This window comes from Neophocaena asiaeorientalis, unplaced genomic scaffold (genome assembly GCF_003031525.2).
Source record: "Neophocaena asiaeorientalis asiaeorientalis breed wild unplaced genomic scaffold, Neophocaena_asiaeorientalis_V1.1 scaffold30, whole genome shotgun sequence".
Taxonomy (NCBI): Eukaryota; Metazoa; Chordata; class Mammalia; order Artiodactyla; family Phocoenidae; genus Neophocaena; species Neophocaena asiaeorientalis.
The window spans coordinates 13,415,904-13,438,101 of record NW_020174923.1 but is presented as its reverse complement, the minus strand read 5'-3'; the positions used below and the strand labels follow the sequence as shown (position 1 = coordinate 13,438,101).

The following is a 22,198-nucleotide window of genomic DNA, read 5'->3' as shown; positions in this document are numbered from 1 at the left end:
GTACACAGTAAGCACTTAACAAATGCAAACGAAAGAAATTGATGAGTCTTGCTTCTAATAGGTTTTCCTGCATTTCCTGTCCTTGGACTGGCCTACAGCAGAGTTTCTCGACTTTGCCACAGTTGGCGTTTCGGGCTGGGTAATTCTCTGCTGTGGGGCTGTCCTGGGCATCACGGGATGTTTAGCAGCACTCCTGGTCTCTGCGCACTGGATGCCATAGCAAACAACCCCTTGCCAGTGGTGACAATCGAAAATACCTCCAGACGTTGCCAGATGACCCCTGGGGGGCAAAACTGGCCTTAGTTGGAAACCGCTGGTCTATAAACTCCCCTTTGCTTTACATAAATCAATGAAGATTTTTAAAAAACAAAGCACAACACATCCTCTACTTCTAAACTTCCTCCCCCAGAAAATGACATTTCCTTTTTCTTTTTCCCCCTTTCTACTCAAGGCTGAACATTTAGAAACTGCGTATGACTCCACATTCGTGTCTCTGGGGGGGAGCTGCGGAGACAGACCCCTGGAAGGCCACTAGAGATGCCACTTTTTCTGGTCCCTCTTGATCTTGTAATGGAAGCTGACCCCTAAAAACGACTGCAGTGAATCCAGGAGGAAGAGCACTGGACCTGAGCCAACACCAAAGGCCTCTGAGTTAGAGCTCCCTAAGCCTGACTTTTGGAGACTGTCCAGGCTGGACCAGTCCTGGAGGCTGGGTGTTGAGATTTGTTCCTGCATCGCAAATGGCCAACTCAGCTTTGCAGGTGTGGGCTCACTGCCCGTGTCCTCTGAGGGCATGCTACAACTGATCGGCCTAAGTTCCTCCTTCCTGGGTTGGGATTTTCACCTTGAAATTCTGGCAGAGCATCAGAGGGATGGGCACCTTGGCAGAAGAAAGAACGCACGTATCGACCACATAACAAGTACAACCTGCTCAGACACTGGCTTCTCTTCGTCTTTGCTGCTTGGGTGGTGCTGATGTGACTTGATGCAAAGAGCTTCATGACTCTAATGGGGGCAGGGCCTTGGTGGGGCCCTGTGGAGGTGCACCTGGAGGTGCTCTCTGGGCCCGAGAAATCACACTGTTTTCTTTTTTTTTAAACAATGCAGTGCTGCCCTGCGGAGTCCTGCCACAGATAGGAGAGAAAAACTTGAGATTAAGAGGTTCTTGGGAGCTGCAGCTTAGGCCCCTGATGTGTCTGGGAAACAACGGCACCACAAAATGAGAATAAAGAGAGCGCTGGGCTGAGCTACCAGCCGATGCTGAGTCTCCAGAGTCCTTCTGAAACTCTGCTTAGTGGGGGCCCTTGTGCCACCAGGCAGAGGGCACCCAGCGGAAAACTTCCAGCTCTGGTCACCTTAGTGAGAGAGGCATTCTTGCCTCATGTGGTTCGGAGGTTTCCAGGGACAAATGGAAAAAGAAAAGAAATTACTTCAATCCCCTGCTTCGGCCTGGATGGAGGGGTGTGTGTGTGTGTGTGTGTGTGTGTGTGTGTGTGTGTCTGTGTGTGTGACGGGAGCTGAGTGGTGACCCAGATAACCCTGGTCTGAATGCGTAAGCCTCAAAGTCTCAGAATAGATTGAGCCCACCAGCATTTCAGCTTTCTCTGCAGAAAATGCGTTCCTATTTACGATGCTGACATAGTCAACTTACAAAGATGGACTGGAAGAAAAAGCTCGTAAAGCTGTAGGCCTCAGATTAAAGGAAAAAAAAAAAAATATATATATATATATAAGGAACTCTGATTCATAACTGTTAGCTTAATGGCCACAAATGCATTTTCATTGATAGCGCTCACTCCAAAATTGTCACTGCTAGAAGGAAAAAATAAAGTCCGTGGCTTTCACTCATTCATTCAACAACCGTTTTGTGAGTGGCTGCTATGTGCTGGTTCTGTCCTAGCTGCTGGAATGGTGATGAAGACGACAACCCTTGTCTTCGTGGAGCTCAGGGTATAACTGTGAGCTAGCACGAGCCAGCATGATCTAGAAGCCACAGACCAGAATTCTTGCTGCCAGTGGGTAGGGAGTGGGGTGCCCAGGAGAGTCCAAAGAAGACAAGTCACATTTGAGCTGAACTCTAAAGAGTAATGACTAGAAGCTTCCAAACTGAGAGGAACAGAGGTGGGGAGGGCTGGAGGGGAGAAGGCAGAGGACCATGCTAAGGGGACCAGGCTTTTAAGCAGAAAATGACAAGGTCAGATTTCATTTTAGAAGGAAACTCTTGTGGCAGGGAGGAGGATGTTAATTATTTACAGTGTGCAGAGGAGAAATGTATTTGGAAGTGGTTTGCCTTCTGAATCGGTTGTTTCCCTTATTCTCTGTCCCTGGCTACTGACACACAACCTAAACAGCCTAGGACACTCACTTCTCTCCCTTCTGGTAGGCTCATACTGCAGTGTGGATTCTGGAAGTCCAATGATGGTGGGTTTAGGTCATAAGGTAGTCCCACGGAACATACTTTTCCTATTATTTTATTGCAGGCTCCCAAGTATGCCTTTTCCTCTGTGGTCTAACTGCCAGGGCGAGTGAGAAAAAATTCTACCTGTAATGTAGGCTGGTGATCGTTTGGGAAGCAGGGCTTGACAGAGTGTGCAGGGCTGAGCCCTCTGGGGCCCCCTTCCTCCACATCCATTAGGTAAGACTCCAGGACAGGCAGGGGTGGCTCTGAGTGTGAGAGCTGAGTCCAGACTTCCATTCATCTCCAACGACCTTTACTTTCAGGGCAGGATTTCCCAGCCTTGGCATACTGACATTTGAGGGTCGATCACTCTTGTTGTGGCGGGCTGTCCTGTTCATTATAGGATGTGGTTAGTGGCTGGTAGCACTCCCAAGTTGTGACAACCAAAAATGTCTCCAGGGACTTCCTTGGTGGTCCAGTGGTAAAGAATCCACCTTACAATGCCGGGGTCGATCCCTGGTCAGGGAACTAAGATCCTGCATGCCGCGGGACAACTAAGCCCGAGCGCCACAACTACTGAGCTCTACGCCTCAACTAGAGAGCCTGCATGCCGCAAACTACAGAGCCCACGTGCTCTGGAACCCGTGCACCACAAGTACAGAGCCCTCACGCCCTGGAGCCTGCGCGCCACAACTAGAGAGGAGCCCACACGCCACAACAAAAGATCCCGCGTGCCACAACTAAGACCTGACACAGCCAAAAATAAATAAATAAATAAATAAATAAAAATCTTAAAAAAAAAATGTCTCCAGACATTGTAAGCATCCTTGTGGGGCAAGATCGCCCCCAGTTGAAAACCACTGCTCTTAGAGACAGTTTTCCATTCTCATCTCATTTGATCTCTCACCAGCATTAAGCATAACCAATCCCTCTCCTCTCTTGAAACTTGCATTCCTTGGTGCTCTCTCCTTGTTTTCCTTCTAATTCTCTGGCCAGTTCTTTGTAGATCCCTGGGGCCTCCTCATCCTCTTCCTGGTCTCCAAATACTGTTGCCCTAAACTTAATGCTCGGACCCGAAGCCCTTTCCCATTATACTCCATCCTCAGGACTTTAAATTCTTCTATTCCCCAAATACTTTCCAATTTGTCTCCAGCCCAGATCTCTCATTTAAGCTCCAGACCCACTTCTATTTGTTCTAGATGTCTCACAAAATCCATCCATCTCTCTCCAAAATCCACTCCTCTTCTCACCCGCATCTATCTGTTGCCCAAGCTGTAAACCTTAAGGTCATCCTGACCCTTCCTCTTCTCTCATCTTCACACCCAGTCCATGACCAATCCCTGTCAAGTCTCTCTTCAAAATATACCTCCAAGCCACCTGCTCCCAGCCCTCCACTTCAAGTTGCCATATGACTTCAATAATCAACAAGGTAGACAACTCCGATGACCTCAGTGGTTTCCTGACTTCCACTCTGCTCCCGGCCAGTCCCTTCTCCATCCAGAGCAATCTTTTAAAAGCACAAATCAGATCATATGATGCCCCAGCTTTAATTTCTTCGAAGGCATCCTACTGCATGTAAATAAAATCTAAGTGTCTTAACACGGCCCCACCCTCTTTTCCAACCTCCCTTTGTGCCATTCTTCCTTCTGTTTCTGCTGCTGCAGCCACACTGGCCTTCTTTTGTTTCCTCATAGGTAACACCTTGGGACTCCCATGCATGCTGTCACCTCCCCCTGGAGCACTGTCCCCCAGCTCTTTTCATCCTGCGGGTCCCAGCAGGCCATTTCTCCCTGAGCATCTTTCCTGATCCCATCCTCTTAAATTCAGTTTCCCTATCGTGGTCTCTCCCTGCAAGCTTCCTTATGGCACCTGTGACTTTTAACTCCATATGTGCTCATGTAGTTATTTCTTTGTTGTTTGGCTCCCCTGCTAGATTGGAAATGTTGTGGGGGAAGAGACCCTCAGTGTCTCTTCTGTTCATTGCCACATCCCCGTCTAAATATTGTCTGTGACACTCAGTGAGTACTCAGTACGTATTTACTGGATGAATGACTATTCCCCTCTCATTTCCTTGGTCAAACTGCATCCAGAAAAGAATATTTTATGACCCAGGAAAATGAATGACTGTGAAACATGAAAAAATGCTCCTTGAATGTCTGTGTCAATGAGAAAAAGCTTTCCAGTGGTGGTTCTTGGGAGCACAATGCACAGGGAGATGAGTCAGGTACACGATGACTAGAAATGAGACTTGTTGATTTTGTCATTAGTGTTCCATATCTGTCCTAAGACTTTCCTCCGAATCAGAAGGGAACTCCCTGAGTGCCAGGCAGGACCACACCAAAGCTACCTAAGAGGAAGAGCTGAAATCAGTTCAGAGTTTTCTGGCAACGCTGCCTTTCTAGAAGGCTTGAGCTACCAAAGAGGCCAGGACGTCCGGGTAAGACAGCAGCCCCCCAGGCCCAAGGAGCCACAGAAGCGACGGGGCAACAGCTTCACCCAATGCACTGCATGATGCTTTGCACATCACTGAAGCCCCATAAGTATTGGTGGCCTTGAGATGAAACCACAGAAGTACCTCCTCTAAGACAAGGGGAGGCCAAGCTTCTCCCCTTGAGCAGGTCCACAGTTATACAGAGAGCATTTCATTTTGTTCTTCTGAAAATTCACAAGTGTGGTTGGCTGCAGAGTGTAATGTAAATTGATGACGTTCAAAAGCTCATCCTTGAGTCCCACCAAGAGTAATTCACATCAGCCTTTCCCCGACTTTAAAGAGACAGCAGCTGCAGAGCCCATGCCTGCAATTAAGCAGCTAAGCATTTGCTAACATTGGGTTAGACTCTGATATGCAAACGAATCCCAAAAGGTGGAAGCAAAAAAAATCTGAACCACATTGGGAGCCCAGTGTGTGTCACGGTAGAATTCATTTTTACCGGGTTTATTTATTATGTCTTAAATCAGCCTTAACCAAGCTGAGGGAAGAGTTTCAAGGTCCATGTGTTACAGCTCAAGGACGAGACTGGGGCCCCAACTCCAAACATATTGTGATTGGCTGAATGTTGCTAAACAACAAAAATAGCCCAGCATCTGTTGTCGTTGCAGGGCTGGGACGTTATTTCCAAGGGGGTCACCCAAGTTCCGTCAGCAGCCATTAATAAACTACTAACAGGATACAAATGGGGACTTGCACTAACAGTAAAATAGCAAGTTTGCACTGAGGCACACAATGGATTCTGGTAGGTGGGAATCATACAGACACATATTCTCTTAAATTTACTCTTAGTCAAGATGAAAAAAGGAGAGGGCTGCATGAAGGCACTTCTGGTTTTGAGAGAAAGGTTCTGTGCAGAGATGAGCTGTCCAAGTTTCAATATGCACTCAGGGAGGATTGATGGAGCATTTTCTTTGTGTTAGACCCCAAAGGTACAAATAAAACACAGCTCCTGCAGAGCCGGGGAGACAGGCTGGGCCCAGGCCTGGCCAAACAGGAAGCCAGAGGCGGCTGCTGCATTTTATAGGCCAGTTATCGTCGGGTGGTTCAGCCTTGTGAGTATTTTGCTGCCCAGATTGATGGCAGAGCTGGGGAGATAGGAGACTACATTGAAATTGAGTGGCAGCCGGGGTTAACCACGGGCCCCAAGCAGTAGGGACTTCATTTTGAGACCCACAGTAAAGAGTCCAGCAAGATGTGAAAGCAAATTGAATCAACACAAAGACAGATGGAAGTGTCCCAGGTCAGTGTGGACTTAATAAATGTTTGTTGAATGAATGATTGAATGACTCTCTTCCACACGTCACCCCATCTATTGCTCACCTCAGATTCTTTGTAGTAACGTTCTGGAATTTCATCGCAGGCAATATCGATAAAGCACACTTCTCTCTCCAGATCTTTGGCTTCACTGTCAAAAATCTGAAAGAGCACAGCAACAATATCAAAGGTTAGTGATAGTGGGTGAGATCCTCAAGGTGCCTGCAAGTTGGCCCAGTGGTGCCTGAGGCAGAATAACTCCCCACAGAGCATCTTCACATGGCTCAGTGCCCCCTGGGAGAGCTCTACGCTGCCCCCGAATGTGCAAGAATCACGAAAAGTTTTTATTCATCGCTTACATTTTGTCACATCAGAGGCAGGTGTAGCATCAATCACCACTTGGTTAGGGGAAGAAGAAAAACAGGCTGTTTTTAGTAGTTCAAGAGTGAAGAAATAAATCTCTTCCAAAAGTTTCTTCCAAAAAGGAAGTCTGCTGATTTTTGGCAGTTAATCTAAACAGGGGGAGGGAAGAGGCTAAAAAGGTTCTGGGTAGATAGGAGACAAAAAGCAGTAATACAGCCTGAGATTTAGAGAAGAAAAATGTGGGGTTTTTTTTTTTCATTACAATGTTTACATATATTTAATATCAGAAATAACACACACTCATTGAAAAAAATACAGATAAACAAAAAAGAAGAAAATAAAGATTGTCCATAATCCCATTACCCACTGTCTTATTCTTGATCATTTAAGAGCATGATTTCCTTGGTACACACAGTGGTAAGAAGGTGGAGCTTGAAAAAGTACTGAGATGGCTTCCTGCCAAGCTACGCTTGATTCCACTGGCCCAGAATGTCCAACACTTGCAAAGAAATGTGTAAGACAGTGTTTCCCCGGTGGCGCAGTGGTTGAGAGTCTGCCTGCTGATGCAGGGGACGCGGGTTTGTGCCCCGGTCCAGGAAGATCCCACATGCCGTGGAGCGGCTGGGCCCGTGAGCCATGGCCGCTGAGCCTGCGCGTCCGGAGCCTGTGCTCCGCAATGGGAGAGGCCACAACAGTGAGAGGCCCGCGTACCGCAAAAAAAAAAAAAGAAATTCAGACAGCCACATATATAGATGTACACTCTAGTGGAAAGATTAAGTTCCTCTACTATTTCCCATTGCCACTTTTTCTGATCTAAAGGGATACACTTCTGAAGGACAGTAAACAGATTAAGTTTGCAAATCACTTGATCCTTGGAGAAAGTCTTAATTGTATCCCTATCTCACTGTTTAGCTAATTCCTACAAGGGAATCATCCACTAACACTAGTTAAATCTGACTCTCTAGAAGAGAATGAAATATTTTGAAAGAACAGAGTGGTTGACGCCGAAGAACATTGTCTTGACACAAATTTGGAGCCTATTAATAACACACTCTCCCACAGGAGAGCATCTGGAGGGCTCTTTACAAGTTGAAACTCCTAGTCCTTTCCAAATGCTTTCTGAATAATACCTGTGCTGATTATTATCTGCCCAGTCTGCTGTTTGCTCTGTCACCAATTTTCTTCTATAATGATTAGACACTGGACTCTTCAGATTTATTCAAGATTAACTCCCCAGTCTGACTTGAGGAGGCCACTGCATTTTCCATAAAGGCAGAGAAAGACTGGTTCCTGGATCAGCTCTGACTCCTTCCATGGCCAGTTGAAGTCAAGAGCTTGGGGACACTCTCAATGTGTTTGGGAGGGACAGGTTGATTGCTTTGAAATGGAATGGAGAGACGGAAGGAAAGTAAGTTCAAGGTTGAGTGGAGAAATAAGTTGTGAAACGAAACACTGGGTCTCAGGGTGTTTGTGTGCTTCTCTCTCTTCGCATGAATCTCTTTTAAAGTGTGTGCAAGAGAAGACATGTGCCTCATTAAGAAAACAAAACAGAAGGGAACACCCCAGAGGCAAATGAGCTGCTAGAGAGTAAATTACAAGAGAAGTTAGAGAGCTTTGACATTTATTGGTGGTAAAATTTATGGGACTGAAAGAAGGGAAAATGAACAGGGGTTAAGGGAGTTATTGACAGATTAGGTGGCTTTTCCTAATTTAATTCAAATACTTTTGGATCACCCATTACCACATTATTACATAATTGCCCTTCTGCTCCAAGTTCACCCTTAAGTCTCTGCTCTGAGATAACAGACTGGACCCTGTAAGCACTTCTCCTTGACAGCGAGTAGGACACTAAGCCATTTATTAGAGGGACCCTGCAGGAAGAAGGGTGCTTCTCTTCCTTGTTTGAATCTTGCGGTGCTGCTCTGTCCCAGCCGCATGCCCAGAGTACACAGTTGCCTGGTGACCTCGGAGTCCTGGCCTTCAACATGGCCCTCCTGATTTAGGCACCATGTGTGCCAGGCCTCGCACTGCCAGTGGTGCCCTGACCCTATGTACCTGCCCACCAGTCTCATCTCACCTGAACCCAGAGGGCTGTTTTCTGCTGCCCAGCAACTGTGGACAAGCTCTGGTCCAGGAAACCCAGCAAACTTCTCTGCCATCCAGTGGGCTACAACCACAACTCCTGCAAGGAGGTCTGAACTCCAGCCATGGAGGTGGACCCCTTTCAAGTTTGTTCTTGCTTGCGTCTACTCCCTTAGCCTTTGACTTCTCTTTACATCTTTATGGTTACTCCAATCAAAGTTTAATAATTCCTTATATTACTTATATACTCTTCCTGTTCAAATTATTGTGTGGTTTATGCCTCCCAATTGGGCCCCAACTAATACCTCCACTGCATACAAAATGGCGCCCTTGGCTTTGGGGGCTGCAAAGATAAGAAGGGCTGAGTTCTCTTACCACCAAACCCACCACTTTGCACCAGAAAATATCTCAGATGTACTATGGCAGCCATGACACCTTCACAGATAGGCAGGAATGGTGACACAGATGAAGGCCCACGGAGGTTACACAGTTTGCCCAATGTCACAGAGCAAATCAGCCATGGAAAATCAAATCAAATCCATATCTCCTTCATGTACTCTCTCCATTATACTGCTTTACCTTTCTACTCTGAGTTTCGGGCCCCAAAGCCAATAATTTATGGCATACATTGTCACTGGATACACTGAAAAATGTAGACACACCACATAGAGAGTGGAGTGTTGGAGAGAAACTCAATCTAAAGCCAAAATTAATTGAAGTGTCTCAGAATCTGACATTGCTAGAAGAAACATTGTAAAAAAAAGAAAGGCTGAGTTCCTGCCCTTAATGAGTTACTATCTAGTGGGCGAGACAGACTGGGAAGCTACTCCCCAAAATACAAGATGGAAGAAAATATTTGCTACAAAAGAAAGAATAGACTGTCAAGCTACGGAGAGGAGTCATTTATGTTGACTCAACAACTACAAGGTCAGGATAGTATTATTATTTCCAGTTTTCAAATGAGAAAACCAAGGCTCAGAGAAGTAAAAGAGCTGCCTGCAGTCACACAGCCCGTCGGTAGAGAAGCTCAGATTCAGGGCAAGTCTCCAGGCTTCACAACCAGACTCCTCCAGGGATAAAAGGCTGCCTCTTGGCACCCAACCGAGAAGATAAATATCAATCAAGAGTACTTCCTATTTCTTTCCAGAAAGATGAAACTGGACTCTGGTTCTCTTCCTGCTACCGAAAAGTGTATGTCCTGAGTAGCTATTATTGGGAACTCCCCAACGACTTGGAGCTTTTCTGCTAAGGCTGCAGTAGAATCTACTTAGGTAGCTTTCAGTTCCAACTCTGGACTCCTTCTTCAATATGACACTTAATTCTTGCATCCAAGTCCATGAAATACCAAGCACCTTCACAGTCAACGTTTCAGGGTGAGGACCTGAAAAAAAAAGCTACAAAAAAATCAGTTTGAGGACCTCAACATCTTCTTCAGGCTTGAGATGACAAAGAGTCTTAATTTCCAATAAATAATAAATCTCCCAATGATTAAGAGCCTTTAGGAGATGCTCGTAGGTGCTCAACACATGACTGCTGAATTACCGGAAGACATCAGCTTCTACTTTCCAAAGAAGAACCTATGGCACGAATATTGCTTACTGATTGATCTCAGATTCCTTTCATGAACCCAAGTTCTATTTCTTTGCTGGTAAGCACCCTAACTTTCTATAATTCCCAATACAGGGCTCAACATAGAGTGGAAACCTCATAGTATTGGCTGATGGATCCCACAATGGGAATCAGGACAGCTGAGTTTGAATTCAGTTATCACCTCTGTGTAACCTTGGGCAGGACCCAGCACCTCTTTTGGGTCTCCATATCCTTATCTGCAGAATAAAAGGCGTCATCTAGATGGATGGGTAGCAGGGAGCTGTGAAATATCCTGGAATTGTTTGAGGAGATGCTTTCTTTCCGGAGAGAGGGTTTGACCACTTTCATCTGATTATCAGGGAGATCTATGGCCCCAGTGTGGCTGAGATCAAGTGACCCACATGACCACTAGAATTCTTTCCAGTTAAAATGTCAGTGATGGTGAGTGACTTGCGGGTCATGTTAGGCTCCTACATCCTGTTCTTTGCCCCTTCACCCACATGCAGCTGACGTGGGTGGTGCACAGAGGGGCTGCAGCAGGGAAACAGGAAGTGGCAGTGGTCACGACGTAGCGTAATCAGAGGCCACAGCGGGGGTAAAACAGCCTCATCTTCATCCTTAGTTTAGGGCACGATCCAGAATTAAGCCAACACTATTACAAACAGAGGCTTAGCCAGGCCCCAAAGGAAAACAGCAAGATTAACTATTCATTGGGGCTTCCCCAGTGGCAGCCGCAGCAGCAGCGGCTGCCGGAACTCTGGTCCAACCACCAGCTCTTTGAGGTGGAATGAGATCTGCTGAGATAGTTTAGGATGAGACACATCTTAATGTTGATACATTAAGCCAAAGCTCCACCAGGATCTCACCTGACACAGGTGCTGTGTACCTTCATGCTCTTGGGAGCTTCTTGGGCGGAATTTGTCCCTTTTTGAGATGGGAGTTGGGTTTGGGAGTCAAATATGGTACTTCCCCTATATCCCTTATAATAATGTTCCCATCTGTGGTTATTTATCAGAGACATACCCACCCACGAATCATCTGTAATGGATTTCAGTGCCAATCCGGTTGACTCTTCTGAACTCCACCCCCCAACTACACAATGAACACTCAATAAACAAACTCCTTTTAATACAAACTAAGCAATATTATAATGAGAAGGCAAATCTCCTGAGTAAAAACTATCTTAAAGATTCCAAAATGAAAAGGGAGTAATTTTCCCTTTTTTGTAAAGTATTATGAACATTAAGTATCAAGCATCTTTAAAATCTCCATATACTTTGACCTGGTAAATTTAAGCTTTGAGAATTCATCTTAAGAATATTAAATAAACGAAAAGCTTTATGTACAAAGATCTTCACTGTAACATTAATGTAACAGCAAGAAAAAGCAGAGAGAGAGGGGAAAAAAAAAAAAAAGCAAACAGTCAAAATATCCCAGTATGGGAGAATGGCCAAGGAAATTATGATAAATCCATTCGATGAACTATTATGTAGCCATTAATAACTCCATTCTTAAAAAAGATTTTCCCAGGAGGGTAAACATGGGCGTGGGTGGGATGGAGAAGGGGACATGCCCCATATTTAATACAGACAGATGCTGAGTCATGTGGTTATAACTCAGAAGGGAAAGGTACATTGATAAATATGGAATGTGTTTTAATGACGCACTAGATTTCTTCCTTGAACAGGGGTGCCTTTCTAGATTTTATTTAATCTCTCGTTTTGCTTTTAGACGTTTCTGGATTTTGTGATAGCCCAGCCAAGGAGAGCACTGTGTACAGCGGCTTTTCAGAAATCCACAATCCTGGGAATCATGGCTTCTGCAACCCCTTTCTCTATAACAGTAAGTTTGTGGTTTAAGATCCAAGTTTAGATGGGAACTGTCTGTACTTTCTGCGCGATTTTTCCATAAACTCAAAACTGCTCTAAAAAATAAACTCTATTATTAAAAAAAAAATGGTGGGGGGGGAGGAAGATCCAAGCTTAGTAGCTGTGTGGATTTTATCTTCCTGCCATCTGTCCAAACTACCAAGGATGCAAGGTAGAGGTGGCTGATTAGTAGGGATTTTGAGAAAAGTCTATTAGTCGTCTCATTTTATGCTTCACATATGATTAAGGGGACAAAGAATCCCAGCTAAGCTGCTGTTCTGCTCTAACTTTTTTTTGCTGTACTTGGGACGTTTCAGGGGGAGGCAACTGACTAACAAAGAATAGGTTCAGCAAGAAGGAACACTGGAAGCAGAATTATTGTTTTAACAATGCTTTCATTTCAGCGCTCTGGATTTGCAAAGTGGACAATTGATTTGGTGCAGGGCAGGGGATACGGGTCCCTGGTTCATACATTCGGCATATGGGGCTAGAGTCGGTTCATGGTTCTATTGATTATTCTCTAACAGTACCATACCTGGTAGGAGAGCCTGAAAAACACTTATGGCTGGGAAAAAAAATAGTCCAAGTTATTGACAAAGACAACCATCATTTAATTACCCCATCTCTACTGGTATTCCCACCGAGAACATTTTCACGCCTACACAATACAATGGTGACTGTTTCACAAATATGTAAGCTATATGATCCAATCCAAGAATATGCGACTTGTCTTCTCCATCACCATTATGATAGAGATAAAAAAGGATGGTCTTCTTTGGTCTCTTGAAAAACATTTCTGCTTCTTTCCCACCCTCATCCACAGAATGGAGTTGGGTAACTTATTTGTTCTGAAGGTGGACCTACTCAACGACAGTGCTCTGAAGAGAAGACACTAGGCTTACAGCAATCAATAAATCAGCAAATACTGATTAAGCATCTGCTATGTGGTCAACACTGTGCCTCTTAAAATGTGTGAGATAAGCTCCATTTTCAAGGGGCCTTATGATTTTGTAGAAGACTCGATTCAATGCAAGATTTAATTAACGGCACCTTATAAGATATAATCTGTTACTAAAGTAATAAGTACTAGGGCTTCCCTGGTGGCGCAGTGGTTGAGAGTCTGCCTGCTGATGCAGGGGACGCGGGTTCGTGCCCCGGTCTGGGAGGATCCCGCATGCCGCGGAGCGGCTGGGCCCGTGAGCCATGGCCGCTGAGCCTGCGCGTCCGCAACAGGAGAGGCCACAACAGTGAGAGGCCCGCGTACCACACACACACACAAAAATAATAATAAAAATAAAAAATAAAATAAAGTAATAAGTACTAAAAGGTATGTATCAGACAAGAAGTACTCCAGTCCAAATACAGCAAGGAGGAATTACATATATAAATTCTTTCTCAGATTCTTTTCTATTATAGGTTATTATAAGATAGTGAATACAGTTCCCTGTGCTATATTGTAGGTCCTTGTTGATTATTTTATATATAGTAGTATGTATATGTTAATCCCAAACTGATAATTTATCCCTCTCTCCCCTTCCCCTTTGGTAACCATAAGTTTGTTTTCTATGAGGAGAGACAAAAGTTTAGAAGTTAACTTTAGGGGCTTCCCTGGTGGTGCAGTGGTTAAGAACCCACCTGCCAATGCAGGGGACACGGGTTCAAGCCCTGGTCTGGGAAGATCTCACACGCCACGGAGCACCTAAGCCCGTGTGCCACAACTACTGAGCCTGCACTCTGGAGCCCGCAAGCTACAACTGCTGAGCCTGCATGCCTAGAGCCCGTGCTCCGCAACAAGAGAAGCCACCGCAATGAGAAGCCCGCGCACCGCAATGAAAAGGAGCCCCCTGCTCACTGCAACTAGAGAAAGCCCGCATGCAGCAACGAAGACCCAATGCAGACAAAAAAATAAGTTAAAAAAAAATTAACTTTACACGAAAGCTAGTGCCATCTCGTCATTCACAAAAAATAAAATAACTCAGCACCTTTAGTAAGGTGTTGACCCTTGTTTTTTATTTTGGACTCCCTGCCCCTGAAACAATCTTTTTTAAAATTGATTTTGGGGGGAGTATACAGTTCTATGAATTTTAACACATGTATAGATTCTTGCAACCACAACTACAATTAAGATTCAGAGCAGTTTCACCACCCCAAGAAACTAATTTATCATCACAATTTCCCCACACCCCAACCCCTGGCAACCACTCATGCGTCCTCCATTCCTACAGTTTTTGTCTTTTCAAGAACGTCTTACAAATAGAATCATATAGATTTTAACACTTTGAGACTGGCTCTTTTCACTCAGGACCATGCCTTTGAGATTTATCCTGTGGTTGTGCAAATCGAAGCTCATTCCTTTCGCTTACTAAGTAGTATTCCATTGTATGAATGTACAGCAATTTGTTTATTCCCCCATTAAAGTCTGGGGCAATTATGAAGAGAGCTGCTAAAAGCATTTGTGTGTACACAAATTTTCACTTCTTTAGGGTTCATACCCAGGAGTGGGATGGCTGGGTTATAGGGTATTATGTTGATTCTTCTTTATGAGAAGAGAAATCAATACTCCCATAGTGAATTGACTAGTGCCTCCCCCAAATTCATGCCCACCGGGAACCTCAGAATATGACCTTATTTGGAAATAGGGCCTTTGCATATATAATTAGTTAAGGATTGCTATGGACTGAATGTTTGTATCCCCTGCCCCTGGCCCCCAAATTCGTATGTTGAAAACAAATGCCCAGTGCAACAGTATTAGGAGATGGGGCCTTTGGAAGGTGATTAGGTCATGAGGGTGGAGCCCTCAAGAGTGGGATTAGTACCCTATAAAAAAGACCCCTCCCCCAAAAAAAGACCCCATAGAGCTCCCTAGACCCTTCTACCATGTGAGGACACAGGGAGAAGTTGGCAGTCTGCAACTCAGAACCCAACCATGCCAGCACCCTGAAGTCAGCCTGTCTTCACCAAGTGTCACGAACAACTTTTTCTTTAACATCAGCCAGTGTTGGAGATTTGTCCTTTTCCTTTCTCCACCCACCTTAAAGCTTGCAGAAAATTCAAAAACAGGCAGGAACCTGATGATAACAGTAGAGACAGAAGGACAGGAATAACGCAGGGCACTGCTCATCAGTGAAGTTTAGAATAAAAAGCTGCTGATAAACATACCTGGGGCTGAGAACACAGAGAGATATAAGAGGAAAGGATGCCTGGGGAAGGGGCAGGGAGGAGACCTAAGGGTCAAAGGGCATACATAACACAGTAGATATGAATTCACAGTGTGCTCCCTGTGAGGGAAAGAATACTTCTTTCAATTCCCGGATTTGTGTCTAGAAAGAGCGCTGGCAAAAACAGTGGAGGGTTGACAACCATTTCGTGCTGTGACCTGAAGTCCCATGCAGGAAAACAAAGGTGAACCCTGGTTCATTTGGGTAATCAAAGTGACATGGTGACTGAGGAGAAAAAGATTCGGACTGGCCAAACAGTGTTCTTGTAAGGTGCTCTGATCATGGTAACTAATTAAGAAAGGAACAGAAAAGTACATTAAAACAACCCAGTAGGGTCACAAATGCTATGACTCAATTCATTTACTGAAAAGGCCTTAATGGCACAAAAATGCTTCTAAGTTACGGTTCCCAGGGCAGCTGTAACAAGGCTCTTTTCATAAGCTTGGTCTGATTTCAGCACAGAACAGCCTCGATTCAAATTCTTCCTGTGGCTGCAGCCCCCTTTGGACCCATGGGCTGTGTCATGAGATCAAGCCAACATGTCACATGGGTACATGTGGATACTGGCTCCTTACACCCAAGAATGTGTATAGTTTCCCTGCAGTATGATCAGTAATGCTTCCTAAAGTAAGTCTCAGAAGCCGAGCTTAAAATAGTTTCAATTTCTCCTTGTTCCTTCTGATTTCAATTCACAAGGTGGCCTCTGGGAACTAGAACTGCTGGTTTTCTTGCAAGTTGACGAATGGCTATTTCACCTGGAAATGCTCATGGGCTTGCAACGGGCCAGCCCTCAATAGCCTCAGTGTGTGAGGTTTGCTACGTCAAGGCGATGTTGATTCTGTCCTTCTCGAAAACTTTTTTGAGTCCAAACAATGAATCCTTTGCACAAGAGGTAATGTGCCTGACACCTGTCCTTTTCTTTTCCCTGAGAAGCTACTGACTCAGCCTTAAGGGAAGGGACTAAAATGATGACGTAGGTGGCTTGCTGAGGCCTGTGCCTGGTGGGGCGGCCACACTGGGAAGTCAAAAAACAATGCGGAGAGTCCTGGAAGAAGGCTGCCAGTAGCCTTACTCTCCAGAGGCCACAGAGGTTCCTCCTCTGGTTCACCAAACAAGCGGCCTGAGGTGCTTCAGGGCCTTGTGTCTCCTTCTAGCTCATTCCTGGTGTGCCTCTCTGGGCAACACAATGGAATGGACACCGGCCCAAACCCACTTAGGATTCGTGATAGATTGCATCTACTGTCAGAAAAAACAAAATCAAGGAACAAATGGTTACATTTTCCTGGTAGGTTGTGTTTTGTTTGGTTTTTCCTTTTGTGTGGACTGGTTCTAAATACCTCCCAAGGCAAAGTCGGGGAACTAGGCAAGGCTTCTGGCTGAGCTCCATAGACCTGCCCCAGGCAGGCGACCGGAAGGCTCCAGAAGGAGCTCTCCAGGCGTGGGTAAGACAGACATGGGCCAGCAGATGGGAGGGGGCTGCTTCCTGAGTGCTACCCAAGGTCATGGTGTAATTAGGCCCCCGTTTCTGTTTACTTCTTTATTATGTAAAACAGAGTCCGAAAATTGTAGAGAGGGGAAATATAGTGCAGTGATGATGAGCCCAGACTGCAGAGTCAGCAGACCTGGGCTCTGCTGCTCGGCTGGGTGACCTGGGGTTGCTACTGAGGACAAGTAGACCTCACTTTTCCTCATCTGTAAAGAGCAGTATTAGTTCCTCCCTCATCCGGTAGCAGCGAGGACACGATGACATAAAGCAGTGATGACAAATGGAAATGAAAATGGAGTAATCACAGTTCAGGTGCACCAAAATGAGTCGGGTGGCCATTGAGAATCTGGTCTCAGACACGTCTCTGCACCCTGAGAACTTGAACTTTCTTTGAACTGTACCTGACCCAAGGACACCTCCAGCCATATTCAAAACACCACCTGCCAGCTGCAACCTTATGGTCTCAAGGTCTCCCTTTGTCCCCATGCAACCATTTCAGACCCCAACCAATCCTTACTTAACAAACACCCTTAGTCCTTGCCAGCTCCAATTATAATTCTTGAGAAACAATTCATGTAGCTGACCGTAACCTTGTGTTTTTTTGCCTTCATAAGCCTCCCCCATTTTGTAGTCCAGTGGAACACAATTCAAATGCTTCTTTGAATCTGTGTCTCCCAGGCCACAGTGTTAACAAATATCCCATAAACACCTTTTTATTTCACCTAGGTTTCTGTTTCTGGAATTTTGGTTAATGGCAGGTAAAGCCCACTTTATTTGGACCTGGTTAAAAACTTATGGTTACCAAAGGGAAAACGTTGCGGGGGGGGGGATAAATCAGGAGCTTGGGATGAACATACACACACTACTATATATAATATTGGTAACCAACAAGGACCTACTGTATAGCACAGGGAACTCTACTCAATATTCTGGGATAACCTATATCAGAAAAGAATCTTAAAAAGAATGGATATATGTATATGTATAACTGAATCACTTTGCTGTACACCTGAAACTAACACACCATTGTAAATCAACTGTATTCCAATGAAATTAAAAATTTTAAAAATCAATGTATTCAAAATTACATTCATCGTCTTCATCGCTACCCCTTTGGCTCCAAGGTTTGAGCCTACCCTTCCTCTTGTGGTCCAAGGTAGAAACTGGGGCGTCACCCTAGGCTCTTCTTCCTTTTGTATTCTTACATCGGGGCAGGCAGTAAGTCCTATGAATCCCTCTATGTCTGCCTCCATATCTCACCAATCCATCTCCTTGACAGACCTTCTATTCTCTATCTCACCTGGACAACTGCAGAATCCTTAATACCCTTTCTCTTGAGATTCTGGTTTCCATCACGTATCCATCCATCTATCCATCCACCCATCCATCCATGCACCTATACACACCCATCCGTGAGTTTTCTTCCCAATATGCTAGCATGGTTTCTTCACTGCCCCTGGAACATAGCTTATGGTGGAATGGGCCTAGGAGTCAAAATATCTGGGTCTAGGGCTTCCCTGGTGGTGCAGTGGTTGAGAGTCTGCCTGCTGATGCAGGGGACAGGGGTTTGTGCCCCGGTCCGGGAAGATCCCACGTGCCGCGGAGTGGCTGGGCCCGTGAGCCATGGTCACTGAGCCTGTGTGTCCGGAGCCTGCGCTCCGCAACGGGAGAGGCCACAACAGTGAGAGGCCCGCGTACCGCAAAAAAAAAAAAAAAAAAAAAAAATCTGGGTCTAATCCTGGTTTCATGAGTTGTGTGAGCCTAGAAACTCCTCCATGCCTCCATTTCATCATCCGGAAGTGAGCAGGACCAGTCAGGACCAGGTGAGATAACCAGGTGTGAAGAGGCTTTGCAAACTCCAAAATGCTACACAAATGCATGGAATTAGTATACCTGCTTCTACCTGTCAACTCACACTGCCTAGAATTCCTGCTTTCTCTCTGCCTTGCTCCAGGCATGCCCCACTCACCCCTCTGAACAAGCAGCTTCCTAACAACTCACCCCTTCAACATTCCACACCCTGGCTCTTGCTCATCTCTTTGCCTTAAAGGCTCTTCCCCACCCTATCTGCCTGGCTCACACCAACTCATCTTTCAAGGTCATGCCAAGCTGTGCCAAGCCCTTCTTGATCACCTTTTAGTAAAGCAACAATGTGTATAATTCATTATTTTGGGTAACATTTGGTTATGGTTAAATCCTTGGCCTCCCAGAAATCCCACTGCATATCTCCCTGATGGACTTGCGAGGGGAAACACTACCTATAGTAAGTGGTTTGTCTCAGCTGTTGCTCCTTTGGTTAAATTAGAGGCTTATAAGTCATTAACACTCAAGGAAAGGTTGAACAATTATCTTTCAGCTCCAGGCTTTTCAAATCTCTCCAAGTAAAGCCAAATCGAGCAAGTGGCAACACACTCACTGTGATTTTTGTTTTAAAAACTATCAAACTGGGGGATCCAGAGGAAATGTTCTGGTTTGGATGGCTGTCTGGACATGGAAGATGAAATAAACTTGACAGGTGACAGCAAAAGTCTTTTATTTCACTGAATTCTGCAAATCAGGACTGGTAGCACCCCAAGGGCTCTAGTAAGAGGATGGCCACTGCTTGGGTCCCATTAAGTGCCCCAACACTCTGAGCCCATGTGGTCCCCAAGGTAGTGGGCAAAAGGCTGTAACAAATGTATCTCATTCATCTGTGCGTTCTTCAATCTTTTAATGTCTCATATACAATCAAAGCTCAACAGTTAATTTGTTTTCTTATATTTTGCTGTTTGGGAACTGAACTATTGCACTAAATACCACCAACTTTGAGGTTTTTTTTGTTTTTTTTTTGCGGTACGCGGGCCTCTCACTGTTGTGGCCTCTCCCATTGCGGAGCACAGGCTCCAGACGCGCAGGCTCAGTGGCCATGGCTCACAGGCCCAGCCGCTCCACGGCATGTGGGATCCTCCCAGACCGGGGCACGAACCCGTGTCCCCTGCATCGGCAGGCGGATTCTCAACCACTGCACCACCAGGGAAGCCCCCAAGTTTGAGTTTTAACATTAGCATTTGTTTGCCGGTAGTTGGTTCATTTTGTTGACTGCCAGCAGATGACATCTTGTTAGCCAACAAGTAGTAACAGATGTCAAAGTTTAGAAAAAAAATTGTGCGAGGAAAAAGAAAAATTGAGAAAAATCCCATCCGTGAAATTTCCTTCTTCCTGCAAATTAGGAAAAATAACTGCAAAACTTTAGATGCTGAATCCCTAGGTCAAAGAATAGTTAGAGACTCATGCCTCAAAACCAACGACAGCAAGAGCCTGAGGGGCAACTTAAGATCTTTCCAGCATGTTCTAAATAGCACTTCCTATACTTTAATGTGCACATAAAACACCTGGGGAAACTTGCTAAAATGCAGGTCTGGTTCAGTGGGTCTGGGGTAGGGCCTGAGGTTCTAATAAACCTCTAGGTGATGCTTAAGATTCTATAAACATGTGGTATTTGGGGAATATAAGAGGCAGCGAGTATGAAATCAAGAAACTGTAGAGGGAAGTAGTGGTCAGATGGAATTCCACCCTGGCAATGGAAGCCACTGTGAAATAATCAAATTTGGGGTCTAAATGGATCCCCTCAGGCAGCTTTGTGGGAGATGGGTTTAGTGAGAGATGGTTCTAGAAAAGAGATAAGCAGTTGAAAAGAAGAAGACAGGATGGACGTGATATTTAGGAGGAAAACCATCCAAATGGAATTCTCTAGCTCAGCAACTTGGGTACAAAAGGTAAATGGACGGAGGGAATTTGGCCTCTTTCCCCTCAAATCCCATCAGACCCACTTCTGCTCTGAGTCTGTTAGGGCTCCATCAGCAGTCTGCAGAAGTTAGAGGCCACCTTAGAAGTCCTGCCACTCCTGCTTCGGGATTTTCCCTGTGCTCTCTCCCAGGGGGACTTCAGATCAGGGAGCCACTATTCCTTCTTCAGTCCTAGAACACGTCAGCCTGAACCCTCAGCCCACACAGAGCCCTCACACTGGGCCCCCAACTCCAGCTCTGTGATAAACACAGCTGCGAAAACCAAAGGAGGCCACAGTCTTCTCAAAGGCCAGAAAATAAAACACAGGGAAGCCACTCATGTTGGGGAAGGACATTTTGAAAGTCCACCAAGACCCAGTGTCACTTCTATAGAATTTCTACCAAAGATGCCAGTCTGAATCTAATCATGAGAACACAGTTAGGAAATCACAAGAAAAAGGGACATCCCCCAAAATGGCCTGTGCTTTTCAAGATGTCAGTGTCACGAAAGACAGAAAAGTTGAGAAATTGCTCCAGATTAAAGAAGTCCAAAGAAAGTAACAACTAAATGTAACATATGTGCCTGGATGAAAACACAAATCATGAAGGTTTTTATGGTTGTTCACTATAAAAGACCATTGGCAAAATGTAAATATGACTCCATATCAGATACTAGTATTGTATCAATGTTAAATTTCCAGAATTTAATCACTGCACTGTGGTTACGTAAGAGAAGTCCCTGTTCTTAGGACATGCACACTGAAGTCTTTAAGGGTGAAGGGTCATGACGTCTGCAACTTACTCTCAAAGAGTTCTGGAAAAAATAATAATGTGTTAATATTTAGGGAGAGAGACAAAACAGATGTAGAAAAATGTTAACCATGGGTGAATCTAGAATCGCTGTGTTATTCTTGCAACTTCTCTGTAGGTCTGACATTTTTTTAAGTTAAAAGTTTTTTAAAAAGTCACAACCAATCAATAGTTTCGCTGCTTTGGAGAAAGCAGCTAAAATGCCAGAAGAAACTGTTAATGGGAAAACTGGGCATGGTGTCCAGTCTCAAGAATTACTTGCAACAAAAAACCTCCACCTGTCTGCAGTGGTCCAGCTCTGAGCAGTGCTTGGTGCGTGCCCTGGAATGGGGCTGGCTGGTCCCATGGCTCTCTTAGAAAATGCTACCTCGACTCTGCGGCATCATGAAATCCCAGGGCTGGCTCCCTCTCCCGAAATCTCAAAAGGCTGCATCCCACAGGACCTTGTGACAAAAAAGCTGTCTTGAAAGAGGTCCTACTGGGCCCTATGACTGACGCTCACCGTTCCGGGGAGCCGCTTCCACAAGCTTCCACCCCCTGCACATTTCTTTCCTAGAGCTCCATAGGGCAAGAAGGTAGCAAACCCAATTTTTGCTCAAATGGAGCTTCCTCCAACTCCAAGTGAAAAATGGACCTTGCCACTATTTCCCTGATGCAGATAACATACCCCATTCTGCACAGGGGCCAACCAAGGACAGCCGAGGGGGTGCCGGTTGCAAGGGTTTCTGCCAAGACCATTTTAAGGTCAAGCAACTGCCGAATTTTCAGACAGACAGCAGTTTGTTTCTATGCTCATCTGTGTCTGTGTATCGCAGGAGAACCACCTGAAAAAGGGTTGCTAAATAAGTTCTCTTGAACCTTTCCTTTTTTTTTT

General features: G+C 45.2%; 1 protein-coding gene across 2 annotated transcripts in view; it reads right to left on the bottom strand.

Moving 5' to 3' along the window:
* The window catches only part of PITPNC1 (phosphatidylinositol transfer protein cytoplasmic 1), a 256,794-nt gene that overhangs the window by 39,569 nt on the left and 195,027 nt on the right, over window positions 1-22,198 (bottom strand). For both annotated transcript variants that reach the window (XM_024760668.1, XM_024760667.1), the window contains exon 6: window positions 6,210-6,305. In XM_024760668.1, coding sequence (XP_024616436.1) covers window positions 6,210-6,305 — 96 coding nt within the window. The remainder of the gene's footprint in view (window positions 1-6,209; window positions 6,306-22,198) is intronic.